The sequence below is a fragment of the Taudactylus pleione genome, unplaced genomic scaffold, assembly GCF_031769625.1.
Source record: "Taudactylus pleione unplaced genomic scaffold, aTauple2 ptg000019l, whole genome shotgun sequence".
Lineage (NCBI taxonomy): Eukaryota > Metazoa > Chordata > Amphibia > Anura > Myobatrachidae > Taudactylus > Taudactylus pleione.
The window spans coordinates 22,596,607-22,613,790 of NW_028284421.1; the positions used below are offsets into that span (position 1 = coordinate 22,596,607).

General features: G+C 49.2%; 1 protein-coding gene across 2 annotated transcripts in view; it reads left to right on the top strand.

Moving 5' to 3' along the window:
• The window catches only part of TRIP4 (thyroid hormone receptor interactor 4), an 89,786-nt gene that overhangs the window by 33,747 nt on the left and 38,855 nt on the right, over positions 1 to 17,184 (top strand). For both annotated transcript variants that reach the window (XM_088446053.1, XM_088446062.1), the window contains exons 6-8: positions 344 to 449; positions 728 to 943; positions 15,691 to 15,811. In XM_088446053.1, the coding sequence (XP_088302179.1) occupies positions 344 to 449; positions 728 to 943; positions 15,691 to 15,811 (443 nt within the window). The remainder of the gene's footprint in view (positions 1 to 343; positions 450 to 727; positions 944 to 15,690; positions 15,812 to 17,184) is intronic.

Genomic DNA, 17,184 nt, shown 5'->3' on the forward strand with positions numbered 1-17,184 from the left:
GGGTCCAAATATCAACTGAAAACATTTTTTTAAAGGAGTTTTCTTTGTTCTCTATGAAGTAGAGCTCTGTAGCTCTGTTAATGTTTGACCAATTCTTGGGCCTCAGGGTCTCAGAACTGTTTGTGTGATAACAGAGGTTGGTATAAAGCTGAAATAAGGCTTTTGGGTGATTGCGACAACTAAAATGAGCAATAACCCTAATGTTATAGGACCTTGCTAACCCTACAATACCCACATGTCAGCTCTGCAAATGTTGAGTTAAATAGAAATTTCTGAGAATGAATTTGAACCATTTTATTCATTTAGGAAAGTGTTTTTTCCCTTTTTGTCATTCCATGTTCAGACACTTCTGCTATGGACCTTCTCCCCCGTCAAGAGATGAGGATTAAGGAAGGATTTGAAAAGGCCCTGCAACATCGTGACAAGCTCTTGGAATATGACCAGACTAGGTATGAGAGGAAGCTATATTTCAAGCTCTTTGTTGAAGTAAATGTGTTATATTGAATGTACAGTCCTTGAGCTGGTGCACAAGAAAAATGTACAGTATTAAAAAAAAATAAAGTAAATTTACATTAGGGTTTGTAAACATAAGTATCCTGTTTTTTTAATGTGCTCACTTTTGTACCCTTTTCCTTTTCTCTAAGGCTTGTTACATTTCATGTGCTTCTCCCATATTTCATTGCTTAACTTTTTTTTTTTTTTTTAATTTTGCATATTTACTATACAGTGTGCGGCGCACTCATGTAATTGATGACGAGTCCGATTATTTCTCAACGGATTCCAACCAGTGGTTGTCTCAGGCAGAGCGTGAGGTTCTTCGTAAGAAGGAACAGGAGCTGCAAGAGCTACGTCACACTTCCAGACTCACTCGCAAAGTGACTATAGACTTTGCTGGTCGCAAAGTTGTAGAAGATGGAGGAGACCTGGCTGAATATCATAAGCGGTAAGGAGAAAATATTGTCTGTTATGCTTCACGTAGATCCCAAACAGTGTAAAGATTATTCTCTTTTCATGCTGGAGAAGCTGAAGCCCTGACTTAGATGGGGAATATTATTTCATGCAATCAAGGGATCGATGCTCAGACATTTAGTTTAAATTCAAAACTTCTATTTTAATGAGGAAATATTTCTACTCTACTGGTATAGGATCTATTATACAGGATGTTTGGGACTTGGGATTTCCAGGCTAAGGGGTTATTCTGTCATTTGTTGTACCATGCTTAATATCTAGTAAAACACATTGTAAAAAACCATATGGAGGTTTGGTTCTTGGAGGGGAACATCCCTACACATTAGGTGGAAGTGTCTAGTGATATGCTCATAACGAAACTCCGTCAATAAGATCAAATAACTGAGGATACCTATCCCTCCTGATCCTGCTTTTTGTCTCCTCCATCACAATGAGTCCCTGGCCAAGCTGTGGAAACCTTCCCTCTTAAGTCGCACATCCACTAGGTCAGGGGTGGCCAAGCAGTCGGAGACAAAGAGCAAAAAAATATATGCAGACAAGCGAAAGAGCCGATAGCATGCATGCGGGCAAAAATGGGGCGTGGCCTAGCTGTCACAAGGTCACACCCCAATTGATGACCACTAGATGTTTGTTTTAATACTTTATCCTTTTTTTTTCTCCTTCATCCACTAGGGGACACTGGAGTTCAAGACAGTGGGTATAGACGGTGGTAGAGTAGAGCCTGGCACTTTAAATAATTTAGAAGTGTGACTGGCTCCTCCCCCTCTATGCCCCATCAGCCCCAGTTTTAAGAATGTGCCCGAGAGAGCCGGTCACATAGGGCTGAGCTCCAGCCCACACTTAGTAATTTTATCTTATTTTCACTTTATTTTATTTTATAGCTTTCACAAAGCATTGAGGACAGGCTGACAGAGAACTGCATCTGTCAGCCTGCTACATGGAGGCATCAGGAGACCCGCCACCACTAATAAAGAGTGTGTGTCCGGGTCCCAGGCACCCTGGCAGTAGCTCAGGGAGGGACACGCCACAGCTTAATATAGAAGCTGTGTCCGTGCTTCCATATGCTTAGCCGCAGCCCTGATGCCAGCAGTGGTAAGTATAATCTCTTCCCCCGACTAGCGAGGGACTGAGGTAGATCTGCGGCCCCTCCGCCCCATATAGCTGAACTAAACAGCTCAGCATGCTAATGCTCCAACTGGGTCCTTATTTTAGAAGTTCCCCGTTCTATGCCCGGCATTTGATATGCCAGAGCTAACTAGGGGGCGGAGCTACCGCGCATAGAGTTGCGCATCCGAGCCGACATCCCCCTCTATGAGGAGAGCGGTAACAGCATCCCTGCAGTCTCCGTGTAGGAACACAGCTATCCCGCATTTGTGACAGCGCGGTGCCTTGCCGCGGCTGTTATTTACAGGCGCTGTGCTGACGGATGGGGAGCGATCTCCCCTCTCCCTGCAGTAGACAGGCAGTGTTATGAGGGGGCAGCTCGGCCTCTATTGCGGCTCCTTACAGAGCAGCCCTATAACGGATCGAGTCTGTGACGGGGACTCTGTTCCCGGCGGTAAAGGGGCAGGGCTTAGCTCCGACGGCCATGCTCTGCCTGGGAGAGCAGCGTGCCTCCCTTCTCCATAGCAGGGAGAGGTCTGGGCCCACAAAGAGGCTGCATCCACCGCGAGAGGCTCAGTGATGAAATACAGCGCGGACCAGTGCCTGCAAGAGCAGTAGCAACTACCTGCATAAACGCAGTTTAGTTCAGTGTACACCTGCTGCACTGCTGGTGATGTCCAGCTATTGCTGCACCCTCCCCCATCCTCGCGCGGTTGCGCATGCTGAGTGATTCAGGATCTCCGCTTATGTGGTTCTGTTGAGGGGGCAGCTTGTTTCAGTCGGTGCTAGTCAGGTGGAACCATTTATACAGGTTTCCCTCTTAAAAGGAAAAGCCTTATACAGCCTCCGACTCAGCGGAGCCCGCCGCAGCTGAAACCGGCTGAGTCCGGGTCTCCCGCCCTGCCAAGCTGCATATTGCTCCTCTCCTGTCTAGCAGCGGAGGTGTTATTTTAATGGGGATTTGTGACAGGCGGTGCTGCCACACTGTCACTGTTGTGAAGCAAGATTATCATAGGAGGAGAGGCCGTGGTGTCCATCCCCAGTTTCCCCCCCCCCCCCCCCTTCCCTTGCTCCAAGAACAGCGCTGTGCAACCATAGCGTTCAGCTGCCAATTCCCAGTAAGGCTTTCCTTTAGTTATATAAGGAAAGGGACCTATGTGTGGTGCATCCTGCACTCCAGCAGTGACATAGTATTGTGTTTCTCCTCTGCCTCACATGAGGGTGAGCTTCCCGAGGACGCGCTCTGCATTGTAGCTAGTGGCGCGGCTCTCGGTAATTGTATTCTGCGCCAAATATACAATTCCGACTAAAAGCGCTGTGCTGACGTGACATGGTCCCGCCATTTGAAGGGGAGGAGCCACATTTTGCAGCGCCAGGTATTACGCCTGTCAAGCATCCCCTTGGATCTATAACAAAGGGCACCTAGCTGACTTCTGGACTTGCTCTCCGGTTGGCGCGCACTCCACACGCGGAATGAGCTTGAATAGCTCAACCAGCTAATGCAGCGGAATGGTGAGCCATACACAGTGGGTTCTAGTCCCATCTGAGGGAATTTATTTATCATAGCCTGTGAAGGCTACCTTAAGGTACACTAGTTACCCTGCCTAGATGAACATACATTTATGTGGCAGCACATATACTATATTATAAGCTGGTTTTAAAACCTTCCAACCAGCCTTCTGCGCTTCCCTTAAAAGGTATGCATATGTGCATCTATATAGATTTATATCTTATGTGCTCCTTTGACAGCACGCACAAGAATAAGTTAGTGACGCACTGCCGGGGCAGTGGTTGGCATTGCTGTCTCACAGCACTGAGGTTGTCTTTGCATTCCCACTTCTAAAACCTGGTGCATCTGGAGCTAAAATGGCTCACCTGATAAGGCGGGTACACCAGTAACAGAAGGGTCCCAGGATCGAAACCAGTCTGGGACAGCGTGCTGCTAACATATCCTACGCCGTAGCAGAATGACGGCCACACGCGGCACATGAGCAGTCTCCCTGCTTGGAAGTAGCCACATGTATGTATGTATGTATGTATGTAGGTAATATATTTGTATTTTATACTAAGCCCTGCTTTAGAACATATACATGTCTGGAATTAATTTTGTCCTGAGGCTCAGTTTCTTCCACTGCTCGAACTATGCTCATGTTTTATTAAAAATAATAAAATCTTGTAGTAGGTACGAGTAAGCATATGTGGATATATATGTATCACTTCTTATCCTCATAAGCAGGGGTAGGATCTGTTATTAGTTTTATATCTGATACCTAGCACTCCTGACGCGGTAGTTGGCACAAGAACTCCGCTTTACACTATCTCTTCCTAAGTGTGTACATATCTGTATGGATGGATATGTTTGTGTGTGTGTGTGTATGTATGTATATATCCTATCTATCTATCTATCTATCTATCTATCTATCTATCTATCTATCTATCTATCTATCTATCTATCTATCTATCTATCTATCTATCTATCTATCTAAGTATGCCTATACTTTCACAATCATTAGGTTACCTATAATGTCACAGATGGGAAGCTGCCTGAGATTACCAGAAGCTGTAGGCTATATCAGTATATATTAAATTGTGGCTCTATAGACAAGTCATGTTCTGCAGCTTACATAGGGATAGTCACAATTTCCTAAGGCATTGCTTCTAGTATGGACCTGATACAGGTCCTGGGGCCTTCTTGTATCTACACACATGTAATAACGATATGTACTCGAGGGGTTATAGTTCTGTTTCTGTCAGGCTATGGCGCCCCTTTTCGGGGGACCTATTATTGTTTACATCTACACTCCAGTGGCGCACTTGGTAGTGAACTGATTTGACACCAGGAGTGCAGGATATATATATATATATATATATATTTCTACTTCAGGGTCCATAGGGATCCACAGGGTGACCTTGGGGTATAGCTGGATCCTGGATCCTCGGGCACCACGGAGTTAAAGCTTTTAGCTGCTCCCAGGATGCACTTGGGTCCAACTTCCCCTATACCCCGCCCCCGAGCCACAGGCACCTCAGTTTTAGATGGTGCCCGGCCGGAGTCGGGTCACCCTGCGGGGGGGGCTGCAGGAGCAGCCCCCTAAAGCTTTTTATTTAACTAGGTTAAATTTATTTTTACACTAGTTTTGTTCTCTAGAGCAGCAGCGCTGGGCTGTCTGTACAGACGCCCACGCTGCCGCTCCTTCTCCCTGCTGGCGCCGCGACGCCAGCACTGAACTGGGGATCGCGGCGGGGGAAGCCAGAGTCTGTACTAGCCGGACTCTGGTTTCCCCCGGGACTGCTGCCGGAAGACGCCGGGGAGATCAGGTAAGCCGCGCACCGCTGATTAGCGGCGGTGCGCGGGTTCCTTTTAAATGCAGTCCCATGCCCCCGGTCTAGGGGACAGACCGGGGGCGCTAGCGGTGGCGGCGGGCACCCCCTCCAGCGGAGGCATACCCCGCCAGACCACTAGACCACCAGGGTTAATATCGCGGCAAGCGGGATGCCGGCAACCCGGGGGTTAATATGCTAGCCAGGGGAGGAAGCCTTCCCTGTCAGCGGCTCCTCCCCTCAGCTCAGCGCGCCTTTCAGCTCGGAGTCTGGCGTCGCTGAGCTGCAGCTACTCGGGCCACTCCTCCTCTGAGGTCTCCAGCGGCCATTTTCTTACTGGCAGCGTGGATGCTCTCAGGGAGCACGCGGACCGGTCCCCCTGTGTACCTCTCCCCCGACAAGGACAGTGTACACAGCGCTATAGCCCTCCCAGACACTGAATCTGGGAGGTTGATTGTAGTGGAAAGGTGCAGTGAGTATATCTTCCTGCATGGTATGTGACTTTTGCTAGTGCTGCCTGTCTGTGTCTTTTTTCTACTTACTGTCAGCCTGTACCTATCCCTTTCCTTCTCCTACAAGCCCTAAAGGTGTGCGGGGGAAGGGTGTTTCTACTGACCTCACCTATATAGATCACGTATTTGTGAGGTCCGTCACATACAGTTGTGTGCTACACGGTGCCATATTGTGGGCTGTTGTTCAGCACACTGGTGAGTGTGCACGTTTTCTTCCTGTCATGTCTGAGGAGGAGATTGAGCACTCCGGGGCTCCGGTATTGTTCTCCTGCAGGCGCTGTTCTGCAGGAGTGGATAGGGAGGATTTGTCACAGGACGGCCTGTGCGGACGGTGCCAGGCGGTCCCTGGTACGTCTAAACCTCCCATTTCGCAGGAGCCACCATGGGCGATGTTTTCCCAGGTGCTGGTGTCCATCGCGGACCGTCTGTCGGTCCCGACTGCCGCCCCTACTAGGGCGTTGCCCCAGCCTGCCATCCCCCATTCCCCGGGTGTCCCACAATTATTGCAGACTCCCCCGGGGTCTCAGCCTGTTGGTCCCTATGCGGGGTTGCCAATGTATATTCAGTCCACCCCTGTGGCACAGCCGGCTGTGGTGCCGTTTCAGGCTCCTGTGACAGCTCCTCCACCCTGGGTGGATGCGCTTTCCCACACTGTCCAAGATTTGGCGGCAGCATCTTCGGCTTTTCAGTCGATGTTGCGCAGTGACGTGCCCTCCAGGGCGTCTAAACGCTCAGTCATGGCACAGGCTGCGCATCTTTCGGATTCTGAGGGGTTCTCGGATGATGGTGAGGTACAGGATGACTCAGCCTCAGATGCCTCAGTCCAGGAGGTAGACACTAAGTCTTCCATCAATGTGCGGGCTCTGGTTAAGGCGGTGCGGGCTATTCTTCTGATTGAGGATGAGGCACCCGCTCCCAAGTCAAGGTATCCTAGTTTTAAAAAGGCTAAGGTTACTTCTACAGCGTTCCCCTTGTCTGATCAGTTGACTGATCACATGGCGGTGGCCTGGCAGACGCCCAGTAAGCGTTTCCTGCCACAGAAACGCTTGGCGTCCAATTATCCATTCCCGGAAGCGCATTGTAAGAAATGGGAAACTCCGCCTGCAGTCGATTCCCATGTAACACGCCTCATCAGGAGTGCTACTTTGCCATTGCCGTCTATATCCTCGCTGAAGGATCCTACGGACAGGAAGGTGGAGACTTGTCTAAAGTCTATTTATTCTCTCTCAGGGGCTGTAGCCCGGCCGTCCATGGCCATCTCCTGGGTGGCCAAGGCCATTGAGGGGTGGGCCAACGCCTTGGAGGACACGTTTACGGATGAATCTCCGGACGTCCAGAGGGCGTTGTTAGGACAGATGAGAGATGCCGCCTCCTACATTGGAGAAGCATCTTTGGATGCTAGCCTGTTGACCTCTAGGGTTTCGTCGGCAGCAGTGTCTGCTCGTAGATCCTTGTGGTTGCGGTCTTGGAGAGCAGACGCGGATTCAAAGAAAGGCTTGGAGGCCTTACCTTTTAATGGGGAATTACTATTTGGTCCGGACCTGGACAAAATAGTAGATACCCTGGCAAAATCCAAGTCAGCCTTCCTCCCTTCAGCTGCTACACCTGCTAAGGTCCGGAGCTCGGCGTTTCGTTCCTTTCGGGTTCAGGGCAAGGCAAAGGGTCAGTCCTTCCCGAGGCAGTCCGCACCCAAGACCGCCTCAAAGCCAAAGAAGCAAGCCTGGAGTGCTAGGCGCCCTTCTTCCAAGCCAGAAGATAAGCCTTCTGCGTAATGGGACGGGCCTCCCTCTGGGGGACCCCAGAGTGGGAGGCCGACTTCTTCAATTCGCCCAGTGCTGGCACAATACCACCACGGATGCCTGGGTGCGAGAAGTGGTCTCCCAGGGGTACGCCCTGTCTTTTCGGCACAGGCCGCCTTGCCAGTTTTTTTGCACAAGTCCTTCTCAGGACAAAACCAAGGCCTTGCAGGTTCAGGAAACCATAGAGGCCTTGCTGACGGCGGGGGTCGTTATACCCGTACCACAGTCTCAACGTGGGATGGGGTATTACTCTACGCTGTTTCTGGTGCAGAAACCCAATGGCTCTCATCGCCCCATCCTCAATTTGAAGTCCCTGAACAGGTTTCTCAGGGTTCCCAAATTCAGGATGGAAACTTTGCGTTCCATCATACTGGCGATGGAACCGGGGGATTATATGGTCTCCCTGGATATCCAGGACGCCTACCTCCATGTGCCTATAGCAACATCGCACCAACGGTTTCTGCGGTTTGCTATTCTCCACAACCACTACCAATTCAGGGCTCTACCCTTTGGTCTCTCCACGGCACCAAGGGTATTTACCAAGGTGATGGCGGTCATGGCGGCTCACCTTCGGAGCCAGGGGATACGGTTGCTACCGTATCTAGACGACCTCCTCTTGCTGGCAAGCTCCCCGGAGGTACTGATCCAGCATCTCCACCTGACGGTCGCTTGTCTACAGGCGCACGGCTGGTTGATCAACTGGAAGAAATCCTCCCTCATCCCATCACAACGGATGGTTCATTTGGGGGCCCTGCTGGACTCTCGTCAGCAACGGATTTTTCTGACTCCAGAGAAGGTCTCCTCCTTACAGCTGCGGATTCACAGTTGTCTGAGCAGTGGCAGAGTGTCGGTGCACTCAGCGATGAGAGTTTTGGGGTCCATGGTGTCGGCATTCGACATGGTGGAGTTTGCCCAGTTCCATTCCAGGCCCCTGCAGGGGCTGATTCTTTCAGAATGGAACGGATTGCCACACAGGATCCGCTCTCAGATGCTGGTGTTGTCCTCGGAGGTGCGTCTGTCCCTAGCCTGGTGGCTGCAGACAGCGCATCTCCTGGAGGGGCGCCCCTTTTGGATCCCGGAATGGGTTCTGCTCACGACAGATGCCAGTCTCCGGGGTTGGGGGGCGGTGACAGGCTCCTTGTCACTTCAGGGTCGTTGGTCGGCGGAGGAAGCGATTCTTCCCATCAACATCCTGGAACTGCGGGCAGTATACAGAGCCCTGCAGTCGTCCGGCACCGCTCTTCACGGAAGGGCCGTTCAGGTGCAGTCAGACAACGCCACCACGGTGGCGTACATCAATCACCAGGGAGGGACTCGCAGTCGAGCTGCGATGTCGGAGGTGTCCCGCGTCCTGGCTTGGGCGGAGCGGTATCTTCCAGCTCTCTCGGCAGTTTTCATCCCAGGAGTCCTCAATTGGGAGGCAGACTTCCTCAGCCGTTACGATGTGCATCCCGGGGAATGGTCGCTTCATCCAGAGGTATTCCAACTACTCGTGGACAAGTGGGGGCTGCCAGAACTGGACCTGATGGCGTCCCGTTACAATCACAAGCTGCCTGTGTACGGGTCAAGGACAAGGGACGCAGGCGCAAGTCTGATAGACGCGCTGTCGGTGAAATGGCTGTTTCAACTGGCTTACTTGTTCCCTCCGATATCTCTGCTGCCTCGGGTCCTGCACAAGTTCAAACAGGACGGAGGCACACTGATCCTGGTGGCCCCAGCGTGGCCCAGAAGGCCGTGGTACTCCGATCTGCGGAGCCTGTCCATCGACGCTCCGTACCTCCTACCTCAACGGCGGGACCTGTTGTCTCAGGGACCCTGTCTTCACCCGGATCTGGGTCGACTATCTTTGACGGCGTGGCTCTTGAGACAGCCGTCCTAAGGTCTCGGGGCTTTTCTAGCTCCGTTATTACCACCATGCTGAGGGCGCGCAAGCCTGCTTCCGCGAGGATCTATCACAGAGTGTGGCACACTTACTTTCAGTGGTGCGAGGCCAGAAACTATGATCCCCAGGTGTTCCGAGTTTCGCGTATTCTGGCTTTCCTTCAGTCCGGTTTGGACTTAGGATTACGTCTTTCTTCACTGAAGGTACACGTGTCTGGTCTGTCGGTGTGGTTCCAGCGCAGGATCGCTGCTATGCCGGACGTACACATCTTTTTCCAGGGTGTTTTGAGAATCCAGCCTCCCTTTGTGCCACCTGTGGCCCCGTGGGATTTGGCGGTGGTTCTTAGGGCCTTACAGGGTCCTCCTTTTGAGCCCTTGGAGTCAGTGGAGCTCAAGTGGCTAACTTTTAAAACTGTTTTCCTCTTGGCAATTGCTTCTGCCAGGAGGGTTTCAGATTTGGGGGCGCTTTCTTGTCGTCCCCCTTTTCTGATTTTTCATCAGGACAGAGCGGTGCTTCGCACTCGTCCTGATTTCCTGCCTAAGGTGGTTTCCAGGTTCCACATTAATCAGGAAATTGTTGTACCAGCCTTTCAGTCACCTGATCTTTCGGCTGGGGAGACTTCCTTAGACGTTGTCCGGGCACTCCAGGTTTATGTGGACCGGACTGGTTCTGTGAGGAAGTCGGATTCTTTGTTTATCCTCTTTGGTTTTCACAAGAGGGGTTGGCCTGCCAACAAACAGACTCTAGCCCGTTGGCTTCGTTCTGTTATTATTGAGGCTTATATGCAGGAGGGTTTACCTGTTCCAGCCTCTGTTAAGGCTCATTCCACTCGGTCCGTGGGCCCTTCTTGGGCTGCTAGCCGTGGCGCCTCTGCTGTTCAGCTCTGTAAGGCGGCCACCTGGTCTTCCATTCAGACCTTTTTGAGGTTCTATGCGTTTGACACCTTTGCCTCTCAGGATGCATCCTTTGGGCGCCGGGTTCTCCCATCAGCACAGGAGCGTCCCCGCCCTTAGTTGGACTGCTTTGGGACATCCCCAAGGTCACCCTGTGGACCCCTATGGACCATGAAGTAGAAAACAAGAGATATGGTAAGAACTTACCTTTGTTATCTCTGTTTCTACGAAGTCCATAGGGTCCACAGGGCACCCGCCCTGACGCACCTGGCTTCATATGGGCTCTGTGACTGGTCACCGGTTTTCCGTCTCCCATTTCTGTGAGTATGGTTCTTGTGTGTTCCAGTCTTCCTTCTCTCTGTTCCGTCTCCTCCTCCGGCCTGGGCTGCTTACCAACTGAGGTGCCTGTGGCTCGGGGGCGGGGTATAGGGGAGGTTGGACCCAAGTGCATCCTGGGAGCAGCTAAAAGCTTTAACTCCGTGGTGCCCGAGGATCCAGGATCCAGCTATACCCCAAGGTCACCCTGTGGACCCTATGGACTTCGTAGAAACAGAGATAACAAAGGTAAGTTCTTACCATATCTCTTGATATATATATATATAATATATAATATATATATATATATATATATATATATATATATATATATATAGCATGCTGATCTACTGGTCCAGGAGTCTGAAAAGTAAACTTACTATGTTGGCATTAACTCTTCCTTTCAAAGAGTTTGCCTTTTCATGCAACTATGTTTATGAATATTTCTTAATAATTGGGAAATCCTGTTTTTTAACCCTAACTGGGGTTATCACTACAGATATATCCCTTCTTTACTTGGGATAACTAACGCATTCTATGTACAGGTACCTGTCTCATCATAGATTCCGGTACTCCATATTATTGTCATGTCGCATATCTCAATTAAATGAGTCTCTGAAGGGCCCCTACGTACATTTCCTATCAGTTTATAAAGAATCCAGGTTCTCTACCTTCCTCCAGGCTTACTTAGTTAATTTACATGAAGGCCCAGGGGCCACCCGCCGATATAGGCAGGGTTCAGGCCTGGATTGTATTAGTTTGGTGGGCGTAATACGCACTTCACCATTATCAGTGTTAATGTAAGGATGTTATGCTAGCAGACCAATTTTGGGTTATATGTATGATCTCTATATGGATAAACATCCCTTATGGAACACGCTCCGGTATAGAGTCCTGTTGTACAACCTTCTTGTCTCCACTAACCTTTTGCTAGTTTTCTACAGTATTTTCTACTGCAACATCGCCAGACTAAAGTCTGTGCTGTAGAGCATTGGTCTTAACCTACTGAAGCTACACTCTATACCTGACGTGGCTGGTTGCTGTGAGATGGAAAAGGTCAGTGACATTCTACATAGCGTCCAGAGGGCTTCTGGTCGCTCACAGGTAAGCGGGCTTACTCCACTAAATGCCTTGGAAGAGGCTCCTATTTCAGGCAACCTGACATTACATAGCCGTTATTCTCCCTTACGCACCCTAGCTGCTGTCCTAGCAGCCATCCGCTCTTTTAATCAGTTGGCTCTACGTTTTAGAGCTTTCCTGGTGTGTGGGTACATTGTTCCAACATTGAGCTTAGTTACACTATTCTACTAGAATCTGTTGGGATTATGGACTGAATTGCACATCTTTCTATTAAAGTGAGACAGTCACTATGTTCCACGCAGGGGGCCTGGTGGGTTTTTCCGTTCAGCATCTGTTGCTATTTCATCACATTGACAAGTACCTGACGGGTACCTTCATGGTTGTCTAAAGTGCTCTAGCCTTGGTGTATGGGATGCTTCCCTATATTGGTAGCGGTCCCTGGCTGGCTGTTGCATCCGTGCTCTTTAACTGCTAGGGTGTTCTGGTTGTTTCAGACTATGTTTGGGCCAGCAGTTGGTACTGACTACGCACTTCCATCTTGTTGGAAGAGGTCTGTTGTTTAGGGTTTGTTGATGTGGTTTCTTTTCTACTGCAGGGTTTCAGTTGCTGCTTATCCCTCTGTTTCCAGATTGGGTTGTACTACTGTCTGACCCTCTGAAGGGATGGTAGTCTCAATCTTCTCGAAGCCACCTCTGCCTCATTCCCAGTGGGATCTCCACTCGTTTTAGACTTCTATGGTCTAGCCCTTTTGTTGGTTAAGAACCTTGTAGTAGTTGGACCTCAAGACTGTTTCATGGTGACTGTTCGGTCTTGCCTTTTGGCTCCCTGTATACTCTTTGTTAGGAGTCTGTGGACAGGATCAGCTTTGTATCTGTAGATTGGTATCGTTACACTTACATCTATATGAGTTATGTCCAGCAGTGCTGGGATTCTGCTGTCTGCAACTGCGGCAGCTTACGGTTTCCGAATCTGGTACGGTTTTCTCGAGTTTTGTTCTTGGGTTACTGCCCTTCTCCTATGGATTCTGGTTGGGGTTCTCTGCTCCCAACGGTCCGGCTTGGTCTGTTTTCCGATGAGTTTACAGTGTTCTGATGCTTCTCATCTGCAAATGTTTTCTCACTAGCTGCTTTATTCCATTCGATTTACGTTGTAAGTTGTGGAATTTCTGTGACTGTTCAGCAAGGAGTTCTAATTGTCTCCTATGCTCTACGACACTTGATCCTCGGCTCTTGCCTTCCGTTGGGCCTCCGGTTCTGGGAGGTTCCTGTTTCATTTGGCTGAAGGGTCTGCAAGTTCTCCGCGCTTCCCACCCGGGAGGTTGGCTTTGGGACGTCCCCACTGTCTTGAACTCCAGTGTCCCCTAGTGGATGAAGGAGAAAACAGGATTTTGGTGCTTACTGATAAATCCCTTTCTCCGATTCCACAGGGGACACTGGACGCCCGCCCAGCGCTGCGTACATGCCATTTTGTTGGGTCCTTATATGGTAGTGTGACTGCATGTGTTCCCTGCAGTGGTCCTCTGTTCTTCAGTCGGTCTTGTTCCGTTCTGTGGACTTTCTCCTTCTCCTGGTCTTCCTATTGTCCTCCGTCTCCTCTCGGGCTCAGTTCTTAAACTGGGGCTGATGGGGCATAGAGGGGGAGGAGCCAGTCACACTTCTGAATTATTTAAAGTGCCAGGCTCTACTCTACCACCGTCTATACCCACTGTCTTGAACTCCAGTGTCCCCTGTGGAATCGGAGAAAGGGATTTATCGGTAAGTACCAAAATCCTGTTTTTTTTGTACAACTATTCCATCAATATCTAAATAAACACTTTGCACTTGGACAAAACTATGTTGTAATGCAAGGGGTTCAAATACATGTATTATTTTTGCATGCAGGGAAAATACTGACTGCTTTTGCATGTATCCCACAAATACTGATGAGATTTATTTTTATACTGCAATTTAGATTTGAGGATGGACACAACCCTCTTAAATTTAAATATCTTTGCACATTTTACATCTCCCCCACTTTCAGTGCAACATGGTTTTTGCCCAGGTGCAAAGTTACTTACAACTCATAATAAGGGCCTGTGCCTGTAGGAAGTGGGTACACTAATGGACAGCCATACAAATGTTACATAAATAAAGATACATTAAACAAATTATATTTTATTTTTACTTCTGTTTTTATTTATTACTACAGTAAGACCTAAAAGGAATTGCTATAATACAAATCCATCCAACTTGTGTACTGTTAAATGTCATTGTTTTTATTATCATTATTTATAACACCACCTTACAGTGAAGCCTAACCTTTTCCACAAATCCTCCTAATTACAAAGACTACAAGACATTGGCTTGATGTTAAGAGGGTGTCTGACATAATTAAAAGTAGTATAGCCTATTAGGTGTTTGGGTGCCTTATTTGTAGCATAAAGTGAATGAAATGAGGGTAAGGCAGCTGCTTAAGTTACTATACCTCGATGTACTGTATCATACAGACCATTTCAACACTTACACTAGGGCACAGATTCATGTTTGGACAACGGGCTTGAGTGCCAGCAAATAAAGAATTACATAGTATTTCTATCTTTGAGGCATTTATGCAGTATTATACAGGGATGCAGTGTTTGACTAATAACATCCCTGTGACTTCCTCAGTAGTCTTTTAAATCTTACTACGTGCAAACAAGGGCGGTCGTGGTTTTGTAGTTACTCCGAAAACCATAGATTATTACCTTTTCCCTCCCTGCTTTTTTTTTTTTTTTTTTATAATTCAATATTTTTTTTTATTTATTTTAAGAGTAGAAACATACATAACAGAAATACCCAATAAATGTGGTAGATAAGAAGACAAGTAAATGCGGCATTGATAATGGCATATATCATTGCAACATATTGAAGAATATATATGAGCAAACAGGATATAATTACAATCCCCATCAAATAATTTGATAAAACTGGTACCCGAAGGTGCCATTCGGATACCCGCATCTTGAACCACTGACGGGAAGTATAAATCCAGTAAGTAATCACAACTCCTTTAGGTAGTCGCGGGAGTCAGGACAGACTCGCCTGGTCTGGGTATAGAGGAGTGCCCTGCTTCACCGATAACCGAGGAGCATACCGGAATATATCCAGCGGAGAGTCTCATACAAAGCAGGCAGGAGAGATTACCCCACGGTAGGAGGCAATCCGGAGAGAAGACAACCAAATACAGGATATTTTATCAGGATTTCAGCGGGAGAGCCGGTGTTGCCTACTCCAAGCTACTCCCAGGCCATACCCCCAACAACTTCCCTCCTGCTTCTTAACTCATTCACTGCTATGTGTGAGTGACTCACACATAGCAGTGAATGAGTGAATAGTCAGTCACTCGGACCCCGGGAACTTGGTGAGGCCATGAATTCCTACCCCTTCCAGTGGCAAAACTGCATACATTTTTACAAGCCAAAGAATAGCCCATTAAAAATGCGCATTCTTCCCCATCCAGGGACCCACAGAATCTGGAGTGCAAAGTTATTCTCAGGTGATAATGTGTGATCACCAGATATGTTCCAGAAATAATGATCAAATCCAGGGATGGTGTAATATCTTTTCCATCCTGCCCCATGACACGTCTCCTTTTCTTATCGGAGGCTTGTGCTGATCTCCTTTCCCACTCAGCACACGCTAGAACTCCACGAGCTGCAAGGTTTCTCCTTACAGTGTTTGGATTGCTATGGCAACCTTCCCTCTGATCTCTCCGGTTCAGGAATACAGCGGTTTCTTACTGCATCCACGCCTCCAACTACAATATGATTTTTTTATTTTATTTTCTTCTCCTGATAGGTTTGAAGAAACTGTGCATGCCATTAACTCTGGTACAGTAGTGAAGCCATTGAAAAATACAGGGGAGACTGGGAGAGATTCCCATCTTTTGAATCCCAGCTTGTTTTCGGCTCCACCAATGGTAAGCCACTTCATGTAGCATGCTAAAACAATGTTTACCCCTCAGAGAATAAAGAAATATTATTGAAATATATATGTATGAACGTTACATTGTTTGGCATTTTGTTTAGCTCTTGAGGTAGAGAGTGGTTAATTGTTTATCCAGATGTTAATAGTGATTGAGAAAAGGGTTGGGAATGTTTTCTTCCTAAACTAAATTTGCAGCGCGTGAGGCACACAATCGATCGTACGACAGATTTGTGCAAAGAAAAACAACAAATCGTGCTGCCGGGGAGCTTCAGGGAATCGTATGTGAATCTCATCTTAAGCTGGTCGTGCAGGTGTATGGCCAGCATTAGTCAGATGTAGATGATCCACATGCTACTCTAGTCTTTATCAAAGTAGGTATCTACAGCAATAGAGTACATTGATTTATCCACTATGTGCAGCCTAGGGATGCTTCTTCTCTGCTAGAAGGTGAGCGTGGTCTCCTTACACAGGTACAAAATGTGGCCACAGGATTTGCAAGCAATATATTTCTGCTGGTGTCCCCTTTTCTACTTCAGGGTCCATAGGGTATCCACAGGATACCTTGGGGTATAGGTGTGACGTCAGTCGCAGGGCACCAAAGAGTTAAGCTTTCAGCCTCCCAGGATGCACTAGGTCCCCCTCCTATACCCCGCCCCCGGGCCAAGGCACCTCAGTTTAGTTTGGTGCCCGGCCGGCGTCGGGTGCACCTGTCGGAGTGGGGGCTAGAAGAGCCCCTGAAGCTTTCTTCAGTGCAGCTGTGGCTGCACATCTGGATGTACAGCATGGACAGTCAGTCCTGACGTCCATGCTGTCTTCCCTACACCCCCGCCGGTACCAGAACGCCGGTACCGATCCGGGGATGCTGGTGAGCATCTGGGGTCACAGCTAGCGGTGACCCCAGATGTTCCGGACCATGGCCGGATCCAAGGGGGACAAAGGTAAGCAGCGGGGTCCCGCGGTGGGTCCCCGCTGGTCACATGGTCCTAAGTCCCCAGGCAGGGGGCTCCCTGGGGACTGGCTGCAGCGTGGAGCCAGGTACTGAACCTGCGCTTTCAACTACCCCCTGGGACAGCGGACTGCAGCAGAGCGGTAGCGCTGCGGCGTCCCAGGGGTTAAATGCATGCCAGGGGAGCGCGCCTTCCCTGTCTCACAGCCGACGCCTCCCCCGCTGCACACAGCCCTCTCTGCACTGTGCTGACTGGTCCTGTGTCAGCGCTCCTCCCCCAGGCCAGCTTCTCTCTGCTCCTCGGCGGCCATCTTCTCGGCAACGCATGGTGAACGCTGCTGGAAGCCTGGAAGGAAGCATCGTGGTCTGGGTCCCCCCGCATACCTCTCCTCCGCTGTGGCTCAGGTCTGTGTATGCAG